The sequence below is a fragment of the Zootoca vivipara genome, chromosome 6 (assembly GCF_963506605.1).
Source record: "Zootoca vivipara chromosome 6, rZooViv1.1, whole genome shotgun sequence".
NCBI classification, from domain to species: domain Eukaryota; kingdom Metazoa; phylum Chordata; class Lepidosauria; order Squamata; family Lacertidae; genus Zootoca; species Zootoca vivipara.
In genome coordinates this window covers 14,519,834-14,537,764 of record NC_083281.1, presented here as the reverse complement: position 1 = coordinate 14,537,764, position 17,931 = coordinate 14,519,834, and the positions used below count along the sequence as shown (strand labels likewise).

Here is a 17,931-nt window from a genome sequence, read left to right as displayed (position 1 = left end):
CAACTAGTCTCTGTGGTACTTTCTCAGCACAGTGATGAGCCCTCAACATTTGTGTGGACCAGATTTGAGAGCGAAACAGGTACTCTGGTGGCTTCTAAGGCCTGTTGGGCAGCTTTCTGAGTGCTAATAGAAGAGAGCTTTATGCATGCTCTGGATGGAAAATTGGAGAGCATGATGACTAGCGGAAGTGTCATTGAATGCAGCATTCCCCAGCCTGGTGACCTCCAGGCACTTTGAACTCTCCTTAGCCCCACCTGGCATGGTCAGTGTTTTGGGCATGATGGGAGCTGCAGTCCCAACAACATCTCCAGAGAGCACCAAGTTGGAGAAGTCTGAAGTATCCTGTGTTGCAGCCTGACCTTAAAGCTGCACAGAACAAATTTTAAAAACACTAGAATGGGAGAAAGCGCCACTGTTCTTAGTTCTCATGGTTTTACATTAAAGTTGCTGTTTGACCCAGGTGCAACTTGGGACATGATAACATTTCGTACCTTGTGTGCATCAGTAGATGTTCCCTGCTCAGGCACCTTCTTCGCAGCTCAAGGCACATCTGATAAAAGCCTGAGCCAGTTTTTAGAGTTTTAAATTTGTGCCGCCAAGTGCCTTCGACACTTCAGTATTTAAGCAGCTGAGAAGTCTGGTGGGGCAGGCTGGGAGAGATGAAATGCCCCAGAAGTTAAGCTATAAATATGTTAATTCCTTGATGTGTTAAACTGGAGAGTAAGGGAACTGCAACAGGCATGACCTGCTCACCCACCCACTTTACAGGGGGGGGTTAAAACCCCATGTAACACTTCCAGGAATAAGCTGAATTGCTTTACATTTCTAATTGGACGAGTGAAAGGTTTGGGGAGGAGGCTTTTTTCTGCGGCTGCCTTGAGAGCAGATGTACTGGTGCATGAACAGCACTCCTGCCCCTTGTCGAGAACAGAAGGTCAGGCGGAACTTGTGCCGGGGGGGGGGGGGAGAGTTCACAATGCTTCTGCTGCGTACCACATACACCCAACCCCCCCCCCCAGTGCCCGTTCTTGGGGGCTCCTAGAGGCAAAGAGCAGTCACTGAGGTTACGATGTGAATGAATGAAGAGACAGGGGAGAGGGGGGTGCGAGCGTGTGTGTGCCTATCCCCCGGGGCAAGGCAAAGCCATAGGCATTCCAGATGTCCTCTTTAGCCATTCCGCTTTTTGAAGAGAGAGGGGCAGGTGGAGAGGCAGATTTCAAAACAGAATCCTGTGGGGAGCAAGAGCTTTGGGCCAGACTCTAAAGCAGCTTCCTCCAACCTGGTGCCCATTCAGGTGTTTCAAACACCAGAATGACCAGTGGCCCAGAGCGATGACGGGGGTTGTCGTCACAAATACCTGGAGAGAATCAGGTTTGCGGAGGCCTCGCCTTTTCCGTACCATTGGCGTGTCTTGGTTGCCTGAGATTTTGCTTTGCAGCTCCCAGTTTAACTGGGACGACACCCTGTGTGAGCCTCTGGCCCACGGGGAGGGGGGGGCAGACGTGATTCTCTCCTCAGAACGCTACTTGGAGTGCTTAGTTTCGACTCTTAACTTTGGGTGTCTTCGAGGGTCCCGTTCCGCTGAGCAACAGTCTTCTTCCCAGCAGCCCCTCCCTGGTACATCGTCAACAGCATTTGCCCCTTGCCAAAAATGCACACTTTTGAGCTTGCTTTAGTGAAGACACTCAGGCTATTTCTAGCTCCCTTGTCCTGAAATACTTGCACATGAGTGGGGTTATTTATTTATTTATTTATTTAATAGGCTTTCGTAGTCCAGGAGTTTCAAAAGCAAATGGAGGCTCTTGGGGGGGGGGAGTCTGTACAATAGAAGGCCAGATGGAACTTAGTGCAGGGCTTTCAGAAAGCAGATTGCCCAGTTAGGGGAACTTTTCTGATTAAATGTGTAGGAAACCAGTAGGGAGGGGAGTCCGGCTTTGGGGAGGGTGGGTTTTTTTGTGTTGCTTGTTTTTGGGGGTTGTTTTTTTTTTGCCTGGGATAGGAAGCTTCTTTCACCAGCTTCTTTCAGCTGGCCTGGCATATGCTCCCAGCAGATTAAAAGGCATTCTCCAGTCATGGCCCCATTGTTGCCCACAATAGATTTATTATTTCTCTTCCCCACCCCCACCCCTCCTCACCCCATTTACACTTCCCACCACTTTCCCTGCCGTCCAGATTTTCAGTTAACTCCCCAATCTCATCCACTCATTGACAGAAAGTTGTACAGGTTCCTGTTGGCACGTTTTGTGTAAGCTGCTCTGTCCCAGTCCTTGCACTGGGAGCACCGGAATTGCTCTCTGTAACCCTTCTTCACTCTGTTGTTGTTTAGTCGTTTAGTCGTGTCCGACTCTTCGTGACCCCATGGACCATAGCATGCCAGGCACTCCTGTCTTGCACTGCCTCCCGTAGTTTGGTCAAACTCATGTTCGTAGCTTCGAGAACACTGTCCAACCATCTTGTCCTCTGTCGTCCCCTTCTCCTAGTGCCCTCAATCTTTCCCAACATCAGAGTCTTTTCCAAGGATTCTTCTCTTCTCATGAGGTGGCCAAAGTATTGGAGCCTCAGCTTCACGATCTGTCCTTCCAGGGAGCACTCAGGGCTGATTTCCTTAAGAATTGATAGGTTTGATCTTCTAGCAGTCCATGGGACTCTCAAGAGTCTCCTCCAGCACCATAATTCAAAAGCATCAATTCTTCGGCGATCAGCCTTCTTTATGGTCCAGCTCTCACTTCCATACATCACTACTGGGAAAACCATAGCTTTAACTATACGGAGCTTTGTCGGCAAGGTGATGTCTCTGCTTTTTAAGATGCTGTCTAGGTTTGTCATTGCTTTTCTCCCAAGAAGCAGGCGTCTTTTAATTTCGTGACTGCTGTCACCATCTGCAGTGATCAAGGAGCCCAAGAAAGTAAAATCTCTCACTGCCTCCATTTCTTCCCCTTCTATTTGCCAGGAGGTGATGGGACCAGTGGCCATGATCTTGGTTTTTTTGATGTTGAGCTTCAGACCATATTTTGCGCTCTCCTCTTTCACCCTCATTAAAAGGTTCTTTAATTCCTCCTCACTTTCTGCCATCAAGGTTGTGTCATCTGCATATCTGAGGTTGTTGATATTTCTTCCGGCAATCTTAATTCCTGCTTGGGATTCATCTAGTCCAGCCTTTCGCATGATGAATTCTGCATATAAGTTAAATAAGCAGGGAGACAATATACAACCTTGTCGTACTCCTTTCCCAATTTTGAACCAATCAGTTGTTCCATATCCAGTTCTAACTGTAGCTTCTTGTCCCACATAGAGATTTCTCAGGAGACAGATGAGGTGATCAGGCACTCCCATTTCTTTAAGAACTTGCCATAGTTTGCTGTGGTCGACACAGTCAAAGGCTTTTGCATAGTCAATGAAGCAGAAGTAGACGTTTTTCTGGAACTCTCTAGCTTTCTCCATAATCCAGCGCATGTTTGCTATTTGGTCTCTGGTTCCTCTGCCCTTTCGAAATCCAGCTTGCACTTCTGGGAGTTCTCGGTCCACATACTGCCTAAGCCTGCCTTGTAGAATTTTAAGCATAACCTTGCTAGCATGTGAAATGAGCGCAATTGTGCGGTAGTTGGAGCATTCTTTGGCACTGCCCTTCTTTGGAATTGGGATGTAGACTGATCTTCTCCAATCCTCTGGCCATTGCTGAGTTTTCCAAACTTGCTGGCATATTGGGTGTAGCACCTTAACAGCATCATCTTTTAAAATTTTAAATAGTTCAGCTGGAATATCATCACTTCCACTGGCTTTGTTATTAGCAGTGCTTTCTAAGGCCCATTTGACTTCACTCTCCAAGATGTCTGGCTCAAGGTCAGCAACCACACTACCTGGGGTGTACGAGACCTCCGTATCTTTCTGGTATAATTCCTCTGTGTATTCTTGCCACCTCTTCTTGATGTCTTCTGCTTCTGTTAGGTCCTTACCACTTTTGTCCTTGATTATGGTAATCTTTGTACGAAATGTTCCTTTCATATCTCCAATTTTCTTGAACAGATCTCTGGTTTTCCCCATTCTATTGTTTTCCTCTATTTCTTTGCATTGCTCATTTAAGAAGACCCTCTTATCTCTCCTTGCTGTTTTTTGGAAATCTGCATTCAGTTTCCTGTATCTTTCCCTATCTCCCTTGCATTTTGCTTGCCTCCTCTCCTCCGCTATTCGTAAGGCCTCGTTGGACAGCCATTTTGCCTTCTTGCATTTCCTTTTCCTTGGGATGGTTTTCGTTGCTGCCTCCTGTATAATGTTACGAGCCTCCATCCATAGTTCTTCAGGCACTCTGTCCACCAAATCTAAATCCTTAAACCTGTTCCTCACTTCCACTGTGTATTCATAAGGGATTTGATTCAGATTGTATCTTACTGGCCCAGTGGTTTTTCCTACTTTCTTCAGTTTAAGCTGGAATTTTGCTATAAGAAGCTGATGATCTGAGTTACAGTCAGCTCCAGGTCTTGTTTTTGCTGACTGTATAGAGCTTCTCCATCTTTGGCTGCAGAGAATATAATCAATCTGATTTCGATGCTGCCCATTTGGTGATATCCATGTGTAGAGTCGTCTCTTGTGTTGTTGGAAGAGAGTGTTTGTGATGACCAGCTTGTTCTCTTGACAGAACTCTATTAGCCTTTGCCCTGCTTCATTTTGAACTCCAAGGCCAAACTTGCCAGTTGTTCCTTTTATCTCTTGATTCCCTACTTTAGCATTCCAATCCCCTGTAATGAGAAGAACATCCTTCTTTGGTGTCATTTCTAGAAGGTGTTGTAGGTCTTCATAGAATTGGTCAATTTCACTTTCTTCAGCACCGGTAGTTGGTGCATAAACTTGGATTACTGTGATGTTAAAAGGTCTGCCTTGGATTCGTATCGAGATCATTCTGTCATTTTTGAGATTGCATCCCATTACAGCTTTTGCCACTCTTTTGTTGACTATGAGAGCCACTCCATTTCTTCTACAGGATTCTTGCCCACAGTAGTAGATATGATAGTCACCCGAACTGAATTCACCCATTCCCTTCCATTTTAGTTCACTGATGCCCAGGATGTCGATATTTATTCTTGTCATCTCATTTTTGACCACATCCAGCTTACCTCTATCCATGGTTCTTACATTCCAGGTTCCTATGCAATATTTTTCTTTACAGCATCGGACTTTCCTTTCGCTTCCAGGCATATCCGCAACTGAGCGTCCTTTCGGCTTTGGCCCAGCTGCTTCATCAGCTCTGAATCTACTTGTACTTGTCCTCCGCTCTTCCTCAGTAGCATGTTGGACGCCTTCCGACCTGAGGGGCTCATCTTCCAGCGTCATAACTTTTATATGCCTGTTGTCTTTGTCCATGGAGTTTTCTTGGCAGGGATACTGGAGTGGCTTGCCAGTTCCTTCTCCAGGTGGATCACGTTTAGTCAAAACTCTCCACTATGACCTGTCCATCTTGGGTGGCCCTGCATGGCATAGCTCATAGCTTCTCTGAGTTATTCAAGCCCCTTCGCCACGACAAGGCATTGATCCATGAAGGGGCTTCTTCACTCTCCTTGTATCTTTTACACACACTTATTTAACAGTCAGCTTACTTCACCCTAAGGAATATTTTCCCAAGCTGAAGTCGCTTAGCTTTTAAAATAGCCCATCATTCATTGTGAGGTGTCTTAACACAGCGTTCCCCAAACTTGGGTTTTTTTGGACTACAATTCCCATCATCCCTAGTTAGCAAGACCAGTGATCAGGGATGATGGGAATTGTAATCCAAAAAAAAAAACAGCTGAAGACACCCAAGTTTGGGAAATGCTGTGCTAGCATTTTACAACATAGAATGGAAACAGCAGTAAACAGGCAGGTGAAATCAATAGCCCAGGTTCAATAAACAGAAGCAGAAGCAGCGCAAGAAACAAAGCCAAGCATCTTTAAAATGAAGGATGTTTAAAAAAAAAAAGACTGTCTTCAGCTTCCTTTGAAAAGACAGCAGGGAGGAGCTGGATCTCAGGAGAGAAATTTAAGGCTGCCATAGCGAAAGCCCTGCTCCTTATAGAGCAGGGCTGGGGAGCCCATAGCCCACCAGGTGTTGCTGAACTACAACTCCCATCAGCCCCGTCAAACATGACCAGTTGCCAGGGATGATGGGAGTTGCAGTTCAGCGGCATCCAGAGGGCCAAAGGTATAGTTTTAAATGTTTGACGTTTTACTGTGTTTGATGTTTTAATTTGTTGGAAACCGCCCAGAGTGGCTGGGGCAACCCAATCAGACGGGCAGCACATTATTATTATTTTTATTTTATTTTATTTTATTTCCCACGTCTGTTGTTGGGGCTAATGTACATCAGATGGAAGCCAAAGCAAAGCCTCTTCAGAAGCTCCCAAGTGCAGGTGGATGAGTGGGAGGAGAGCATTCCCTGAGTCAGAGAAATCCAGTCTATTAGATAATTTAATATATGGTGCAAAATGATCTAAATTATGCTGCCAACCCCCTCCCCCCTTCTAATTATCTAGCCTATTTACATATACAGAGCTGGAAGACTGATCCTGTCCTTGGTTGCAGCAAACCAGATATCAAAAGCTTTAGGGCAGTTACAGTTTATGTAAATAAATACCAATTATTTGAGCTTTGTCCTCCTTTGTTCTTGACCAGCGAATGCCTGCCAGAATTTTTAAGCTGGTTTCTAGAAAACAAAACTAATGGCCTTAATTTTTTTTATAGCGTAACATCATAGGTCACTAGAAATGTGCAGACATTGAAGCAAGTGTTTGAAGCGGTGTGGCTTTCCAGGCAGCTTCCAAACAAAAGTAGCAACTCGCTTTGAAATCAGTCGACAACATAGACCAGGGGTCCCCAGACTTACGGAGCGGCGGGCCGGTGCCCGCCGCGCCGACCGCGCGGTGGGCCGGACTGCAGGGGAGTGCGCGCGCAGCGGGCCGGAGGGCGGGGGAGTGCTCGCCCGTGCGCATGCGCACACGCACACGGGCGGAAAAAAAATCGGCGAAAATCGCTTGTGCGCATGCGTATGGGCCTCCCCCGACCCGGAAGTGCACCAGAAATGACCTCTTCCGGGTCGGGAGAGGCCCGTGCGCATGCGCACAAAGGATTTTCGGCGATTTTTTTGCCGATTTTTCAGATCGCCGCTGCGCCGCGCGCCGTGAGAGCGGGCGGCGGCAGCGGGCGGCGGGGGTCGTCGCGGGCCGGATTGGAAGGCCGATTGGGCCGCATCCGGCCCGGGGGCCGTAGTTTGGGGACCCCTGACATAGACCGTATTATCGTGGCCAGTTGCATCTTTCTGTGGTGCACCGAGCCTCCTCAAGTAAAGCCTTGTTTCTTCTTACAGGCTCTGTTGAACAAGAGAAGAGATTGATCTAAAACTTAGAACAGATTCTGGTGTCTCCAAGTTGGATGAGCATTAATACCAGTTTAACTTCATTCCTTCCTGTTGCAGCCAACTGTTTAAAAATGAGGCATTTCAGTCTGGTGGTGGCCGGCAGCAGCCTCTCAGCCAAATTCCACCATATAAGCCCCCAGCAGACACCTGAATCCCTTTCGCTTGTGTGTTGGTGCAGCCAGTCATCCACCCCAGCTGCTCAGCTTGAATTATCATGACAATGGCTCCCAAATTACGCTCCATTCAATGCGCCTGCCTTTGATTGATTAACTTACAGTTTCTGTTTGAATAACCCTGGCGCTAAGATGCTGAAGCTGTAATCTCAGAGGGATAGTTAACAGCGCTGGTGTGGGACTGTGGTCTCTGCTCACACGCTCTTTCTTCTTCAGCCTGACCTCTGCTTAAGTGAGCTGGTAATTGAGGAATCCATTAGTATTCTTTTGGAAGGACTGCAGGACTCCGCATATGTTCAAACTGCATCAGATGGCTTGGGGGGGACTGGAAAGGGGGTGTTACAGAACAGGGAGCCCCGGCTAAGCTGCCAGCCACAGAGCTGTGCTTGGTTAATACCCATTCACAGATAGATTTAACTTTTGGCAGCCTTACGCTTACTAGCTGCAGCAGCAACAGAATCATAGAATTGCAGACTTGGACAGGACCCAAAGTGTCATCTAGCTCAATCCCCTGCAAAGGCAGGAATCACAGCTAAATATAACTTCTCTTGGTTCTGGGAACGCTTTTCAGTCCAGGGGGGAGTTTTTTCTTCCCAGTGATAAATGAAACAACAAGCGAGGTTGAACATAAACTGGCTTGGAACAGATATAACTGGAATAGCTTATCCAGCCCCCCCCCCAAAAAAAAGATCCCCAGGAAGTGTAGTTCTTGATTTCTGAGGGAGCTGATACTGTTTTGCTAGGTCCCCCTAGATTCTCTGCCTGAAGCCTTGACAGTTAAAGCAGAAAGGTACATCTACGTGACTAAAGTCTACTACCTCCTTGACAAGAAATCCCCTCCCAAGGATTTGGAGGGAAGAAATGAAGTTCAGACACGTGCAGAGCATGAACTCAGGTGCCTTGCCATTTTTGCAAACTATTTCTCAATTGGCTTTCAGATCCAGTAGTGATCCAGCAGCTCCGAAGATCCTACAAATACTTTAAAGATTACCGGCAGGTGAGTGAGGCTTCCCCTAAGTGTTGGCAGGAACTGTATCCTAACTGGGTTTTGAAAAAGGTAAGTCGCTGTGCAGGCACTTCTGTGTCCCAAGTGCTCAGGCCCTCAGATCTGTTCCTGGTTGTGGAGAAACACAATGAGACCTTAACACTCCTTTGCCAGTATTAAGTGCCGTGACCAGAAGAAAAGCTGGTTTTGTTTTCTCCCGTTGCAACACCTGTTTGCAAATGGATGCTGCTACTCTGAATTCTTAGCAGCAGTTTTGTTGATTTCAGCCCAAGGGCACCCAGAGCCTTTGTGTGCGTGTGCCAGTGGCTCTGAACTCTTTCTTCTGTCGGCTTTATGCTCTGCATTTAAGCCAATGTCATGGCTTATTATGGGTTTGTATATTGAAAACAGTTGTTTCTTTTCCACACACACACAAAGCTCAGAACTTATAAGTGGCTTTTGAAGATGGACTCTAGGCATCTTACCGATGAGCTAGTTTTATTTAAACCAAATCTTACACAAAGGAATGCAGGAATCACAGGTAAAAAGCCCCTGACAGATGGCTATCCAGCCTCTGCTTAAAAAACAGCCCAGGTTCCAGCAGAGTCCATTCACCTGTCAAATAGCTCTTCCCTGCAGAACGTTCTTCCTGACGTTTAGTTGGAATCTCCTTTCTTGTGATTTGAATCCATTGGCTCAGTTTCTACCCTCATGAGCAGCAACTCCCCCCCCCAAAAAAAACAAGCTTGCCCTTCAGATATCTGAAGATGACTGTCATATCACCTCTCAATCTTCTCTTCCCAAACGACCCTTGTGAGATTGAAGTGTGTGCAGGTGGATGGACTGGTTAAAAAAAAGGAAACAGACCACCAATCAACAAGCCTGACAGGCCTTGAGTTTCTTGTGACAGTATCTGTATGGTTTCTGCTCCTGGTTTACACCTCTGTGCCTCTTGCTGCTGCTGTGTGCTGAGAATCCCATCTGCCGCCAGGGTAATAAAATCGCTGGCCTGAACTCTGCCATTGCCAGCTTGCAAGCTGCTTTGAGCCTGACAGCTTTGCTTTGCTTGGGCGCTCATGTTCCTTTTAAGGACCATCACCAGGCACAGCTGGGGGGGGGGGAGTCCGCTCTACAAAGACTTTATCCTTGTAGCAGCTGCAAGAACACACCTTGGCTTTTTGGTCTGTCTGGATACTGTGAAGACTGGCTTTAAAGCGAACTGCAAAGTTTGAAGGACTTTGCAAAAAAAAGAAAGACTTGCACTTGTACTCTCGTGTTGTGTTTCTCCGCTTAATTGAAAGAAATAATAAAATGTACAGTCCTGGCTTGACTTGCCCTCTCCCATAAGGCAGAACAACTGTTTGGACACAATTGAAGCAGTCTGGATCCTCTCCTCTCTATGCAGCTCCAGAACAGCAGCTGCTGCTGTTGCTGTTGCTGTTAATTATTTCCCTCCTTTTTACCAGACCAGAACTGAAGGTGTCTTACATCAGATAATGAAAGATAATAGTTAGAAAGTAATTAAACTCCATTAGCTTTGGCTGGTAGCCCTACTGTGCCCCAGTGTCAGGGGTCCTCAAACCTTTTCAGCAGGGGGCCTGTCCCCTGCCTCTCAGACCTTGTGGGGGGCTGGGCTATATTGGGGGGGTGGACGAGGGATGATGAGCAGTGGGTGAAAGGGCTGTGGAGAGGGACTGGCACCAATAAAGCCCAGCCCCCTTCCTCCTCTAGGCAGGGTGGGGAGAAGCCAGGAGGAGGAGGCGCTGCCGCCATGTGAGGGAGAGGGAAAGAACGTGCGCGCTGGCGATCCACGTGGCTATTCCTGGACCGTCCACAGGCTGTATTTAGAAGGCAGTTGTGCCTGATTTGGCCCACAGGCCTTAGTTTGCCGACCCATGCTCTAGGTGGACAGAGACAGCCTAACTTCTGTCTCTTACACTCTGGTAACCTCTAAGTTGGACGCCCCAAAGGAAGGAAGGACCTGTCCTCCACTTTCTTAACTGCTGCTGCTCTCCGTTTGTGTCTTTTGCAGATGATCATAGAGCCAACCAGTCCGAAGTTGCTCCCAGACCCCCTGAAGGAGCCCTATTACCAGCCCCCTTACACTCTAGTCATCGAACTCACAGACGTTCTCCTTCATCCGGAATGGTCGGTGCGTATCCACCCTGGTGCAACATTTAGGGAGATGTAGCAAACGTACTCATTTCCCCCCTCCCCATCTGAGTATTGCTTGGTCAGATTAAGTGATATGGTAGCCTGTCCCTTGACGGACAGTATAGGGGGAGCCATTGACTGTTGTCTGCACTCCTGTTTGCAGTGCAGTAGCTGAGATATGCAGTAAGAGCTGCCTTAGTATTTTGTTTCCCGGGGGGGGGGGGGCGCTGTGGACTTTTCCTGGTCTCCTGCCAGCATTGATCCATGCTGGTTGGCAAGTGCTCTTTCTGTGCAGCTGGTTCTGTATCTTTCTCCCAAGGCTCCACTTTCTCGCCTCTTGTACCCCAACTGCCCTGACGCTGTCTCTCCCCCCCCCCCCAGTTAGTGACCGGCTGGCGCTTCAAGAAGAGGCCAGGCATTGACAACCTGTTCCAGCAGTTGGCACCTCTCTTTGAAATCGTCATCTTCACCTCTGAAACAGGCATGGTAAGTGGTCTGTTGCTGCGTCCTGCCAGGCATGGCTTGGCTTCCTTAGTCCTTGAGCTACCGGTAGAGCAAGGCAGAGTCAGCTGCTGACGCTGGGAGCATCCCGGGAAGCAAAGATGGCTCTGCCTAGGCAGAAATATAGGTGTGCACCACTTTCCTCCTCCAGCAGTGTATTCCCACACAAACCCTCTCTCCTCCTCTTGTGGGTGTGATTTTGTGGGTGTTCAGGGTGTTTTAAGGAGGGCTGCAGGGGTGCTTCTCTACCCGCAGCCACTCAGGGGGGCTAGAAAGTGGGAGAGCCGTGAAGGGGGTTGTAAGAATGAAGGACTTAAAAGGGTTGTGTGAATGTAAGAGCCCAGAGAAAGCAGATCAAGGCTGGAGGCCCCCCCCCCAAAAAAAATCTTACACGTTTACAGTAAATCATGCAACTCAAGCACACTTGCCATATTTTGCTTTTGATGGATGTGGGGGCAAGGACATGAAAGCTTCACCCCAGCTGCTGTTTCCGCCAGCAGACTGTTGCCCATACGTTCCCATCTTATCTCCGGAACCATGTTAGATGTTTGCTGTTTCATTAAAAAATAAAGAAACACTGGGCTTCTTGAGATTCTGAATTCTGTGCCAGGTGCCACATCCCACATCTGCATGGTGCAGGGGCTGGCAGGGGCCCACAGTTGTGGTTGGGGTCCCCAAAGCCTTGCAGCGGACTCAGGAATTTGTGTCCTGTAGGAGAGGGCCTGCCTGCCTGCCTAGCACCTCCTGGGTCAGCCTCCTCCCTTCCACTTCTCCTTTCTCACGCTTGAGTGGCGGGAGGGGAGTCCCACAGGGGAGCGTGCCGCTGCTCATTTGAATATGTATGGGTCCAGTCGGACCGCCATTCAGCCCATTGAATCCAGGCTATTACTGTGCTAATTGAGTGGGCCTGTCCTTGTGGGGAGAGAACAACAGCACGGCCAGGAGACTTGTGGGCAGAAGACAAGGGAGCAGCCTGGCTTGTTTGCTCTTAGCACATGTGATTCTGTTAAACCCAAGTCTAAAGCGCTATCTGCGTTCAGAGCTGTGGCTCCGGTAAACGGGGCAAAAGGACAACGTGTGTTAATCTGCAATGCTTCGCAGTTTTAGCAACCACTCGGTGACCCCTTCCTAAGAGAGCAGACAAATTAAAGAGGGTGTTTTCTGGTAGCTGGCCCACGTTTATGGAATGCCTTGCAGGGAAGCTCTGTCGAAAGCCTAGCCTGAGCATATTTGGGGAGTGGTGCAGAGTTGTCCAGTTTTGAACCGGATGTTAGCACCTGTCTGTCTTGATGGGAGAGTGTGCCTTTGGGTGTGAAGTCAAACTGTCAGAAGGTTACAGGAGAGATCTGTTTTGTTGCAGCTGGGGCAGATGAATTTTAAGCGGCAGCCCTGGCCTATGAGAAGCCGCAGCCAAGTCCCGTTAGTGGCAAAGTGCTCCACAGCTGGCCAAGACCTGAGGCACAGGTTGGCACAGTATCCTTTGGGGGGGGGGGATGCGGCTTGTTCCCCAAAGGATGTGCCTGAGTTGCATGATTTACCGTACACAAGATGTGTAAGAATAGGCAACCCAGACCCTTGAGACACGTGCTTTATCTTTTTGTGTGTGCATGTAATCAAGCTGTGTGTTTATTCGGGAAATAAATGTGCCGATAAGGCCTGCTGAGCAAGTATAGTAAGCAGCTAAACGGCATCATATAGAAAGCACCTTCACTTGCTCTTCCCACTGTTCCAAAGACAGATCTTGGAAATGTTTGGGGCATGTGAGATGATTCCGCTTTACCCTTCTCCATTCCAGACCGCTTTCCCCCTCATCGACAGCGTGGACCCTCATGGGTTCATCTCCTACCGGCTTTTCCGCGATGCCACACGCTATATGGATGGGCACCACGTGAAGGTATTTGCAGCCAGGCTTTACACGGCAGGTGGGGTGGGGTGGGGGGAAATCCCCAGTGGTGTCTATGGCCTTGTGTGTTCGTGCGCACGTTTATCTCTGGGTGGAGACATCTGGATGGCACCAGGTTGTGCTTGTCATCCCTCTGGGGGAAAGTTATGTCTTTCACAATCAGGATTTTGCTTTTTCTTCCTCCCCTCCACCTGCAAACGCATCTAATACTTCTGGGAGGGTTTGCTCTTTAGTGAGCATCGATTAGACCACCCGCTTAGATTCCCAGGTTGGATCCCCGGTGCCTCCTTTGAGAGCTGTTGCCAGTTAGGGGTGAGGGTGGGCTTGGCGCTTGACGCAGAGTCCCAAAGAGGAGAGCGCCGGGAGGAATTCTTTACCCTTTTACCAGTTGCATGCTGAGTGCTGGCTGAGCATCTTGATCTTGGCCTCTTCCTGTATTGCCTTAAAATCACTGAGAACTGGCACGCTGGAATCTTGACGCTTCACACTGGCACAGGGTTAAGTTCCAGAGAACCCAGAGGGGCTTAATGCGAGTGAAAATCCACAGGAATGCACCGCAAGGGGGACTGAGACCCTTTGAATGTCCCGACGCTCCCAGTGGGCCTCTGGCAAAGGGACGCTGGTCCTCCCTATCTGCATCTCCTTGCAAAACGACGTTATGCAGCAACCCGAGCCTCCCTTGCAGCCCTGTCTCCACAGCTGTGTTTCGAACCTGTGGCCCCTCTACCCAGCCTAGGCGAGTGTGAGGCTGAAGCAGCAGGTGCCCTCCTTATGTTCCGCAATGCGGGTTCCCCTGTGTCTGCGCTCCACAATAGAGTGCGGATGGCTTTGCGTAGTCGCTGCAAGCCAGCCTGCCTTCTGTCTGTCCTCCTCCCTCCCTCCCTCCCTGCACCTCCCATCTGCTGCCCCAGAGTCCGTGGGGTGTCTTTTTCTCTCCATGGCATGTGCGCTTCTGCCTGTTGTGGATTCTCTTTCTTTTTCTAAGTGAAAGCGGGGCAGGGGTGGGGGGAGGGGTGGCAGGCAGGCAGGCAGGCTGTGGAAGGGAGCAAGGAGTTCTCCCCCCACCTCCTGTGAGGAGTGGTCCTGATGTTCCTCAGAGGTGGTAAAACTGCAGAAGGCTCGTACTGTAGCTGCAGAGTTGAAGGCGGGGAAAGAGGAAATAACAATCCTATAATGAGGGAGCTTTTGATACAGCTGGAATGCCCATGTGAGTGAGGCGTGGGGGTGGGGGGGAGTATTTAATGGGACAGTCGAAAGAGGAATTGCTTTTATTCTTTCAAAGAAAATAGTTTTGCATTGTAAGGGAGATTCAAATCAATTTCTCCCTGCCTGGCCCCCTGAAGTTTCTTATTTGGAAGGAAAGTCACAGCAATCTTAACGTTATTGTGACACAAGGCAGGTCCTGTGCCTGTATTGCAGAAATTGTTACCTGGATTAAGATTATATATTAAATTCAAAACGCCAAGGAAAGACCAAGTTTCTGAAGCAGAAGGGGGGGCAGGGAGGAATCTTCACCAGGAAATTCAAAGGCTGTATTAGATTGCAAGACACAGTTTCCATTTCAAGCTCTCTTGAACCTCTCAGGGCCTTTGACCCGTTTCTCTTATTGTCAAGTAGGCTGGGGAAATTGCACCTTGGAAAGTTTCTGCATCTCTTGCAGTGTGCAGGCCCGTCCTAAAATGCCTGTTCAGTTTTTTCGGGGGAAGCCAGCCATGTCTGCTGGTGACCTCTCCAGCCTGCCTCTGTGTCTTCCTCTCGCTAGGATATTTCCTGCCTGAACAGAGATCCTTCGAAAGTGGTGGTGGTGGACTGCAAGAAGGAGGCATTCAGCCTGCAGCCCTTCAATGGCATGGCTCTGAAGAAGTGGGACGGGAATTCGGATGACCGGACACTCTTCGACCTTGCTGCCTTCCTGAAGAGTAAGGAGACATTCGCCCAAAATAGAATCCTAGAATTACAGGATTGTAGAGTTGGATGGGACCCCCAAGGTCCATCTAGTTCAACCCCCTGCAATGCAGGAATCTTGGCTGAAGCATCCATGACAGGTGGCCATCCAACCTCTGCTTAGAAACCTCCAAGGAAGGAGAGTCCACAACCTCCTGGGGGAGACTGTTCCACCGTCAAACAGCTCTTGCTGTCGGAAAGTTTTTCCTGAGGTTTAGTTGGAATCTTCTTTCTTGTAACTTGACTCCATTGGTTCGAGTCCTGCTCTCCAGAGCAGAAAACAAGCTTGTTCTCTCTTCCACGGGAACTGGCTAACCCAGCCTTTCTCAACCTTGGGTTCCCAGATGTCGTTGTACTACAACTCCCATCATCCATAGCCAGCAGGGGCAGCAGTCAGGGATGATGGGAGGAGTTTTCCAGCAACACCTGGGAACCCAAGGTTGAGAAAAGCTGGGCTATAGGTCGTGGGACGAGCCTGCCCCAAAGCATTTGTAGGTTTCCCAAACCCTGTCCAAGGGTATTCAATGAGTGCCTGTTCCACATATCCATGGCAGTGTCAGCGTGCAGAACTTCAAGGCCAGACAATCTCCTGTTTCGAAACACAGCAAATTTCTGACTCCTACCGCTGCAGAGAGGAGCTGCATAACGTGTAGGCACTGCTGGGTGGAATACAGGAAACCAAGGAGGAGACAGGTCTTCTGCCTTCTTCACTGCCAAGGCTAGGGCTGGGGAAAGGATCCTTGCCTGAAACCCTGGAGAGAGTAAACAGTACTGAGCTAGATGGAGCAATGGTCTGACTCGGGGACATACGGAAGCTGCCCTCTACTGTGTTACTAATACATAAAATGTGTTCCATGATCCAGGCTGATTCTCCTTTAATGCTTGTTGCCTCCTTCTTGCCTGGCAGCCATTGCCTTGAGTGGCGTAGAAGACGTCCGGACAGTGCTGGAAAACTACTCCTTGGAAGAGGACCCACTGGAGGCATTCAAGCGCAGGCAGTCACAGCTGGAACAGGTGAGGAGGAGTGCAGAGTCAGGGCTGGGGGCTTTTTCTTTGGGTGGGGGAGGCTGCTACTATGGTGAAGCCCTTAAACACGGTCAGGGTGCTGGGATTGCAGAGTCACTGTCCCAGTCACTTTGTTGGGAATTCCTGGTTTCTCTGCTAATAAAGTATAAATATTTTAGCTCATTTAGAATGTTCAAAGCCCAATGTATTAACACTACCATCTCGTATGGTGAGGCCAACCCAGTGGGCAAAAATGGTGCAAAAAAAAGCTCACACTGAATCCAGATCTTAGTCTGAGAGTGGCTTTTGCAGATAGTGGGGTCCCAGAAGATTTTTTTTCCTTCCATTGCCATGTCTTGGTTGGTTCTCCTTTTTCTCCTTCCCAGTGGATCAAGGGAAGGCAGGTGCCTCAGAGGATCTGCAGAATGCCTTCTCCGCGCAGTGGCCTAGTTCAGCCTCACATTAAACCATAGTTTAAAGCAAACCATGGCTTACTGTGATGTGAGCAGCATGCTGGTGCATGCAGCAAAAAAAAAAAAAAGTTCACGCAGCTCTTCCCCTCCACTGCTGTGGTCCTGCAAACAAAACAAGCACCTGAGTCTGCCCTGCCCTGCCATTCGATCCTGGGCTTGTGGTTTGTTTTTCTCCAAGCCCACCCTGGGCAAGCAACCAAGGTTTGCTGATCATCTGCATGAAGGCAGTTTAAAAACAAGTCTCTGGCTTAACGTGGCATGTGAGCCAGGCTGCTGAGTTACTCTGCTAGCCTCCTTGACACATCCACATGTATGGGAATGGGATCGGCAGGGCTTGGGGCGGCAGCCTTCTTGATTCCTTGGTGATGACCAGGCTCTGTTTGTGTTGCGTGTCCTTTTGCAGGAAGAGCAGCAACGCCTCTCTGACCTCTCCCAGCACAAGAAGCAGCAGCTCTTCCTGGGCTCCCTGGCAAGCCGGCTGTGGCCTCGCTCCAAGCAGCAGTGACGCCGGCGCCTTCAAAGGACAGCCACACTGCCTGCAGAAACGGACTCCTCAGCCGCTCTGGTCTCTGGAGGTGGCAGCCACACCCGAGGGTGCGGCACAGACTTTGCCCCACAAAGCCAGGGGTTGCAAGAGCTGACACCCTCCGTCTCATCCTTCCCTTAAGTTCCAGCAGCAGTATCCCCATCGAGGCTTGGACCGCTGTGTCCATGGACTGGGATCTCTTTTTTCCAGGGGAGGAACTCTTCTGGAGCAGCAGGATCTTGGGTGGCCTGTTGAGCAGCCTCTCCTGTGCGCAGCCAAGGAAGTGAGCCTCGCCATCCCAGCCAGGAAAGGGGGGAGGATGGGGGCGCGCGCCGTGTTCTCCTAGATAGCCTCCGGACCGGTCTCTCGCATCCTGTTATCATGTTCCATTCAGGCTCCAGGCCGTGCTGCTACTCTTCTGGGGCAAACGGAAATGAATGTTGGGTGTACTCTGAAATAAATGGCCATCTTTCTAGCGAAGGCACTCTCGGGCCTTGTTTCCCCAGCCAGAATGTGTGAATGCGTGCGCTCGAGTCTTCATACTCTTATTAGATGGAAACCTGCTTCCTAAGAGACTGCCTCTTTTCCAGCGCGACTTGGAGGGAGCCAGATTCCCTGGCCCCACCTTCTCCCCACCTTGACATCTCAGTGCAGGAAAGTCCGCTCCAGTCTTCATCCGGAGTCCAGATCCGGATGTAAACAGGAAAGAGAGCCAGCTGGGGATATGCTGGGCTAGGGTGGGGTGGGGTGCGGAGGGCTGCGGGCTTTTATAGGGGAGGAGCACACGGCCGCCTGAGGGGATTTAGCTACTGCTCCACTTTTGTGCTGCATTTTTAAAAAACGACTTGTCAGTAAAACCCTCTGGGGCAGGGATTTCTACTGGTGC

General features: G+C 49.4%; 1 protein-coding gene across 1 annotated transcript in view; it reads left to right on the top strand.

The window, feature by feature from the left end:
* Positions 1-17,525, top strand: part of TIMM50 (translocase of inner mitochondrial membrane 50) — a 37,486-nt gene extending 19,961 nt beyond the window's left edge. Inside the window, exons 5-11 of the mRNA XM_060275460.1 lie at positions 8,493-8,551; positions 10,572-10,691; positions 11,075-11,179; positions 12,990-13,088; positions 14,860-15,016; positions 15,949-16,055; positions 16,923-17,525. Of these exons, the coding sequence (XP_060131443.1) occupies positions 8,493-8,551; positions 10,572-10,691; positions 11,075-11,179; positions 12,990-13,088; positions 14,860-15,016; positions 15,949-16,055; positions 16,923-17,024 (749 nt within the window). The 3' untranslated portion in view covers positions 17,025-17,525. The remainder of the gene's footprint in view (positions 1-8,492; positions 8,552-10,571; positions 10,692-11,074; positions 11,180-12,989; positions 13,089-14,859; positions 15,017-15,948; positions 16,056-16,922) is intronic.
* The last annotated feature ends 406 nt before the right edge of the window (positions 17,526-17,931 follow it).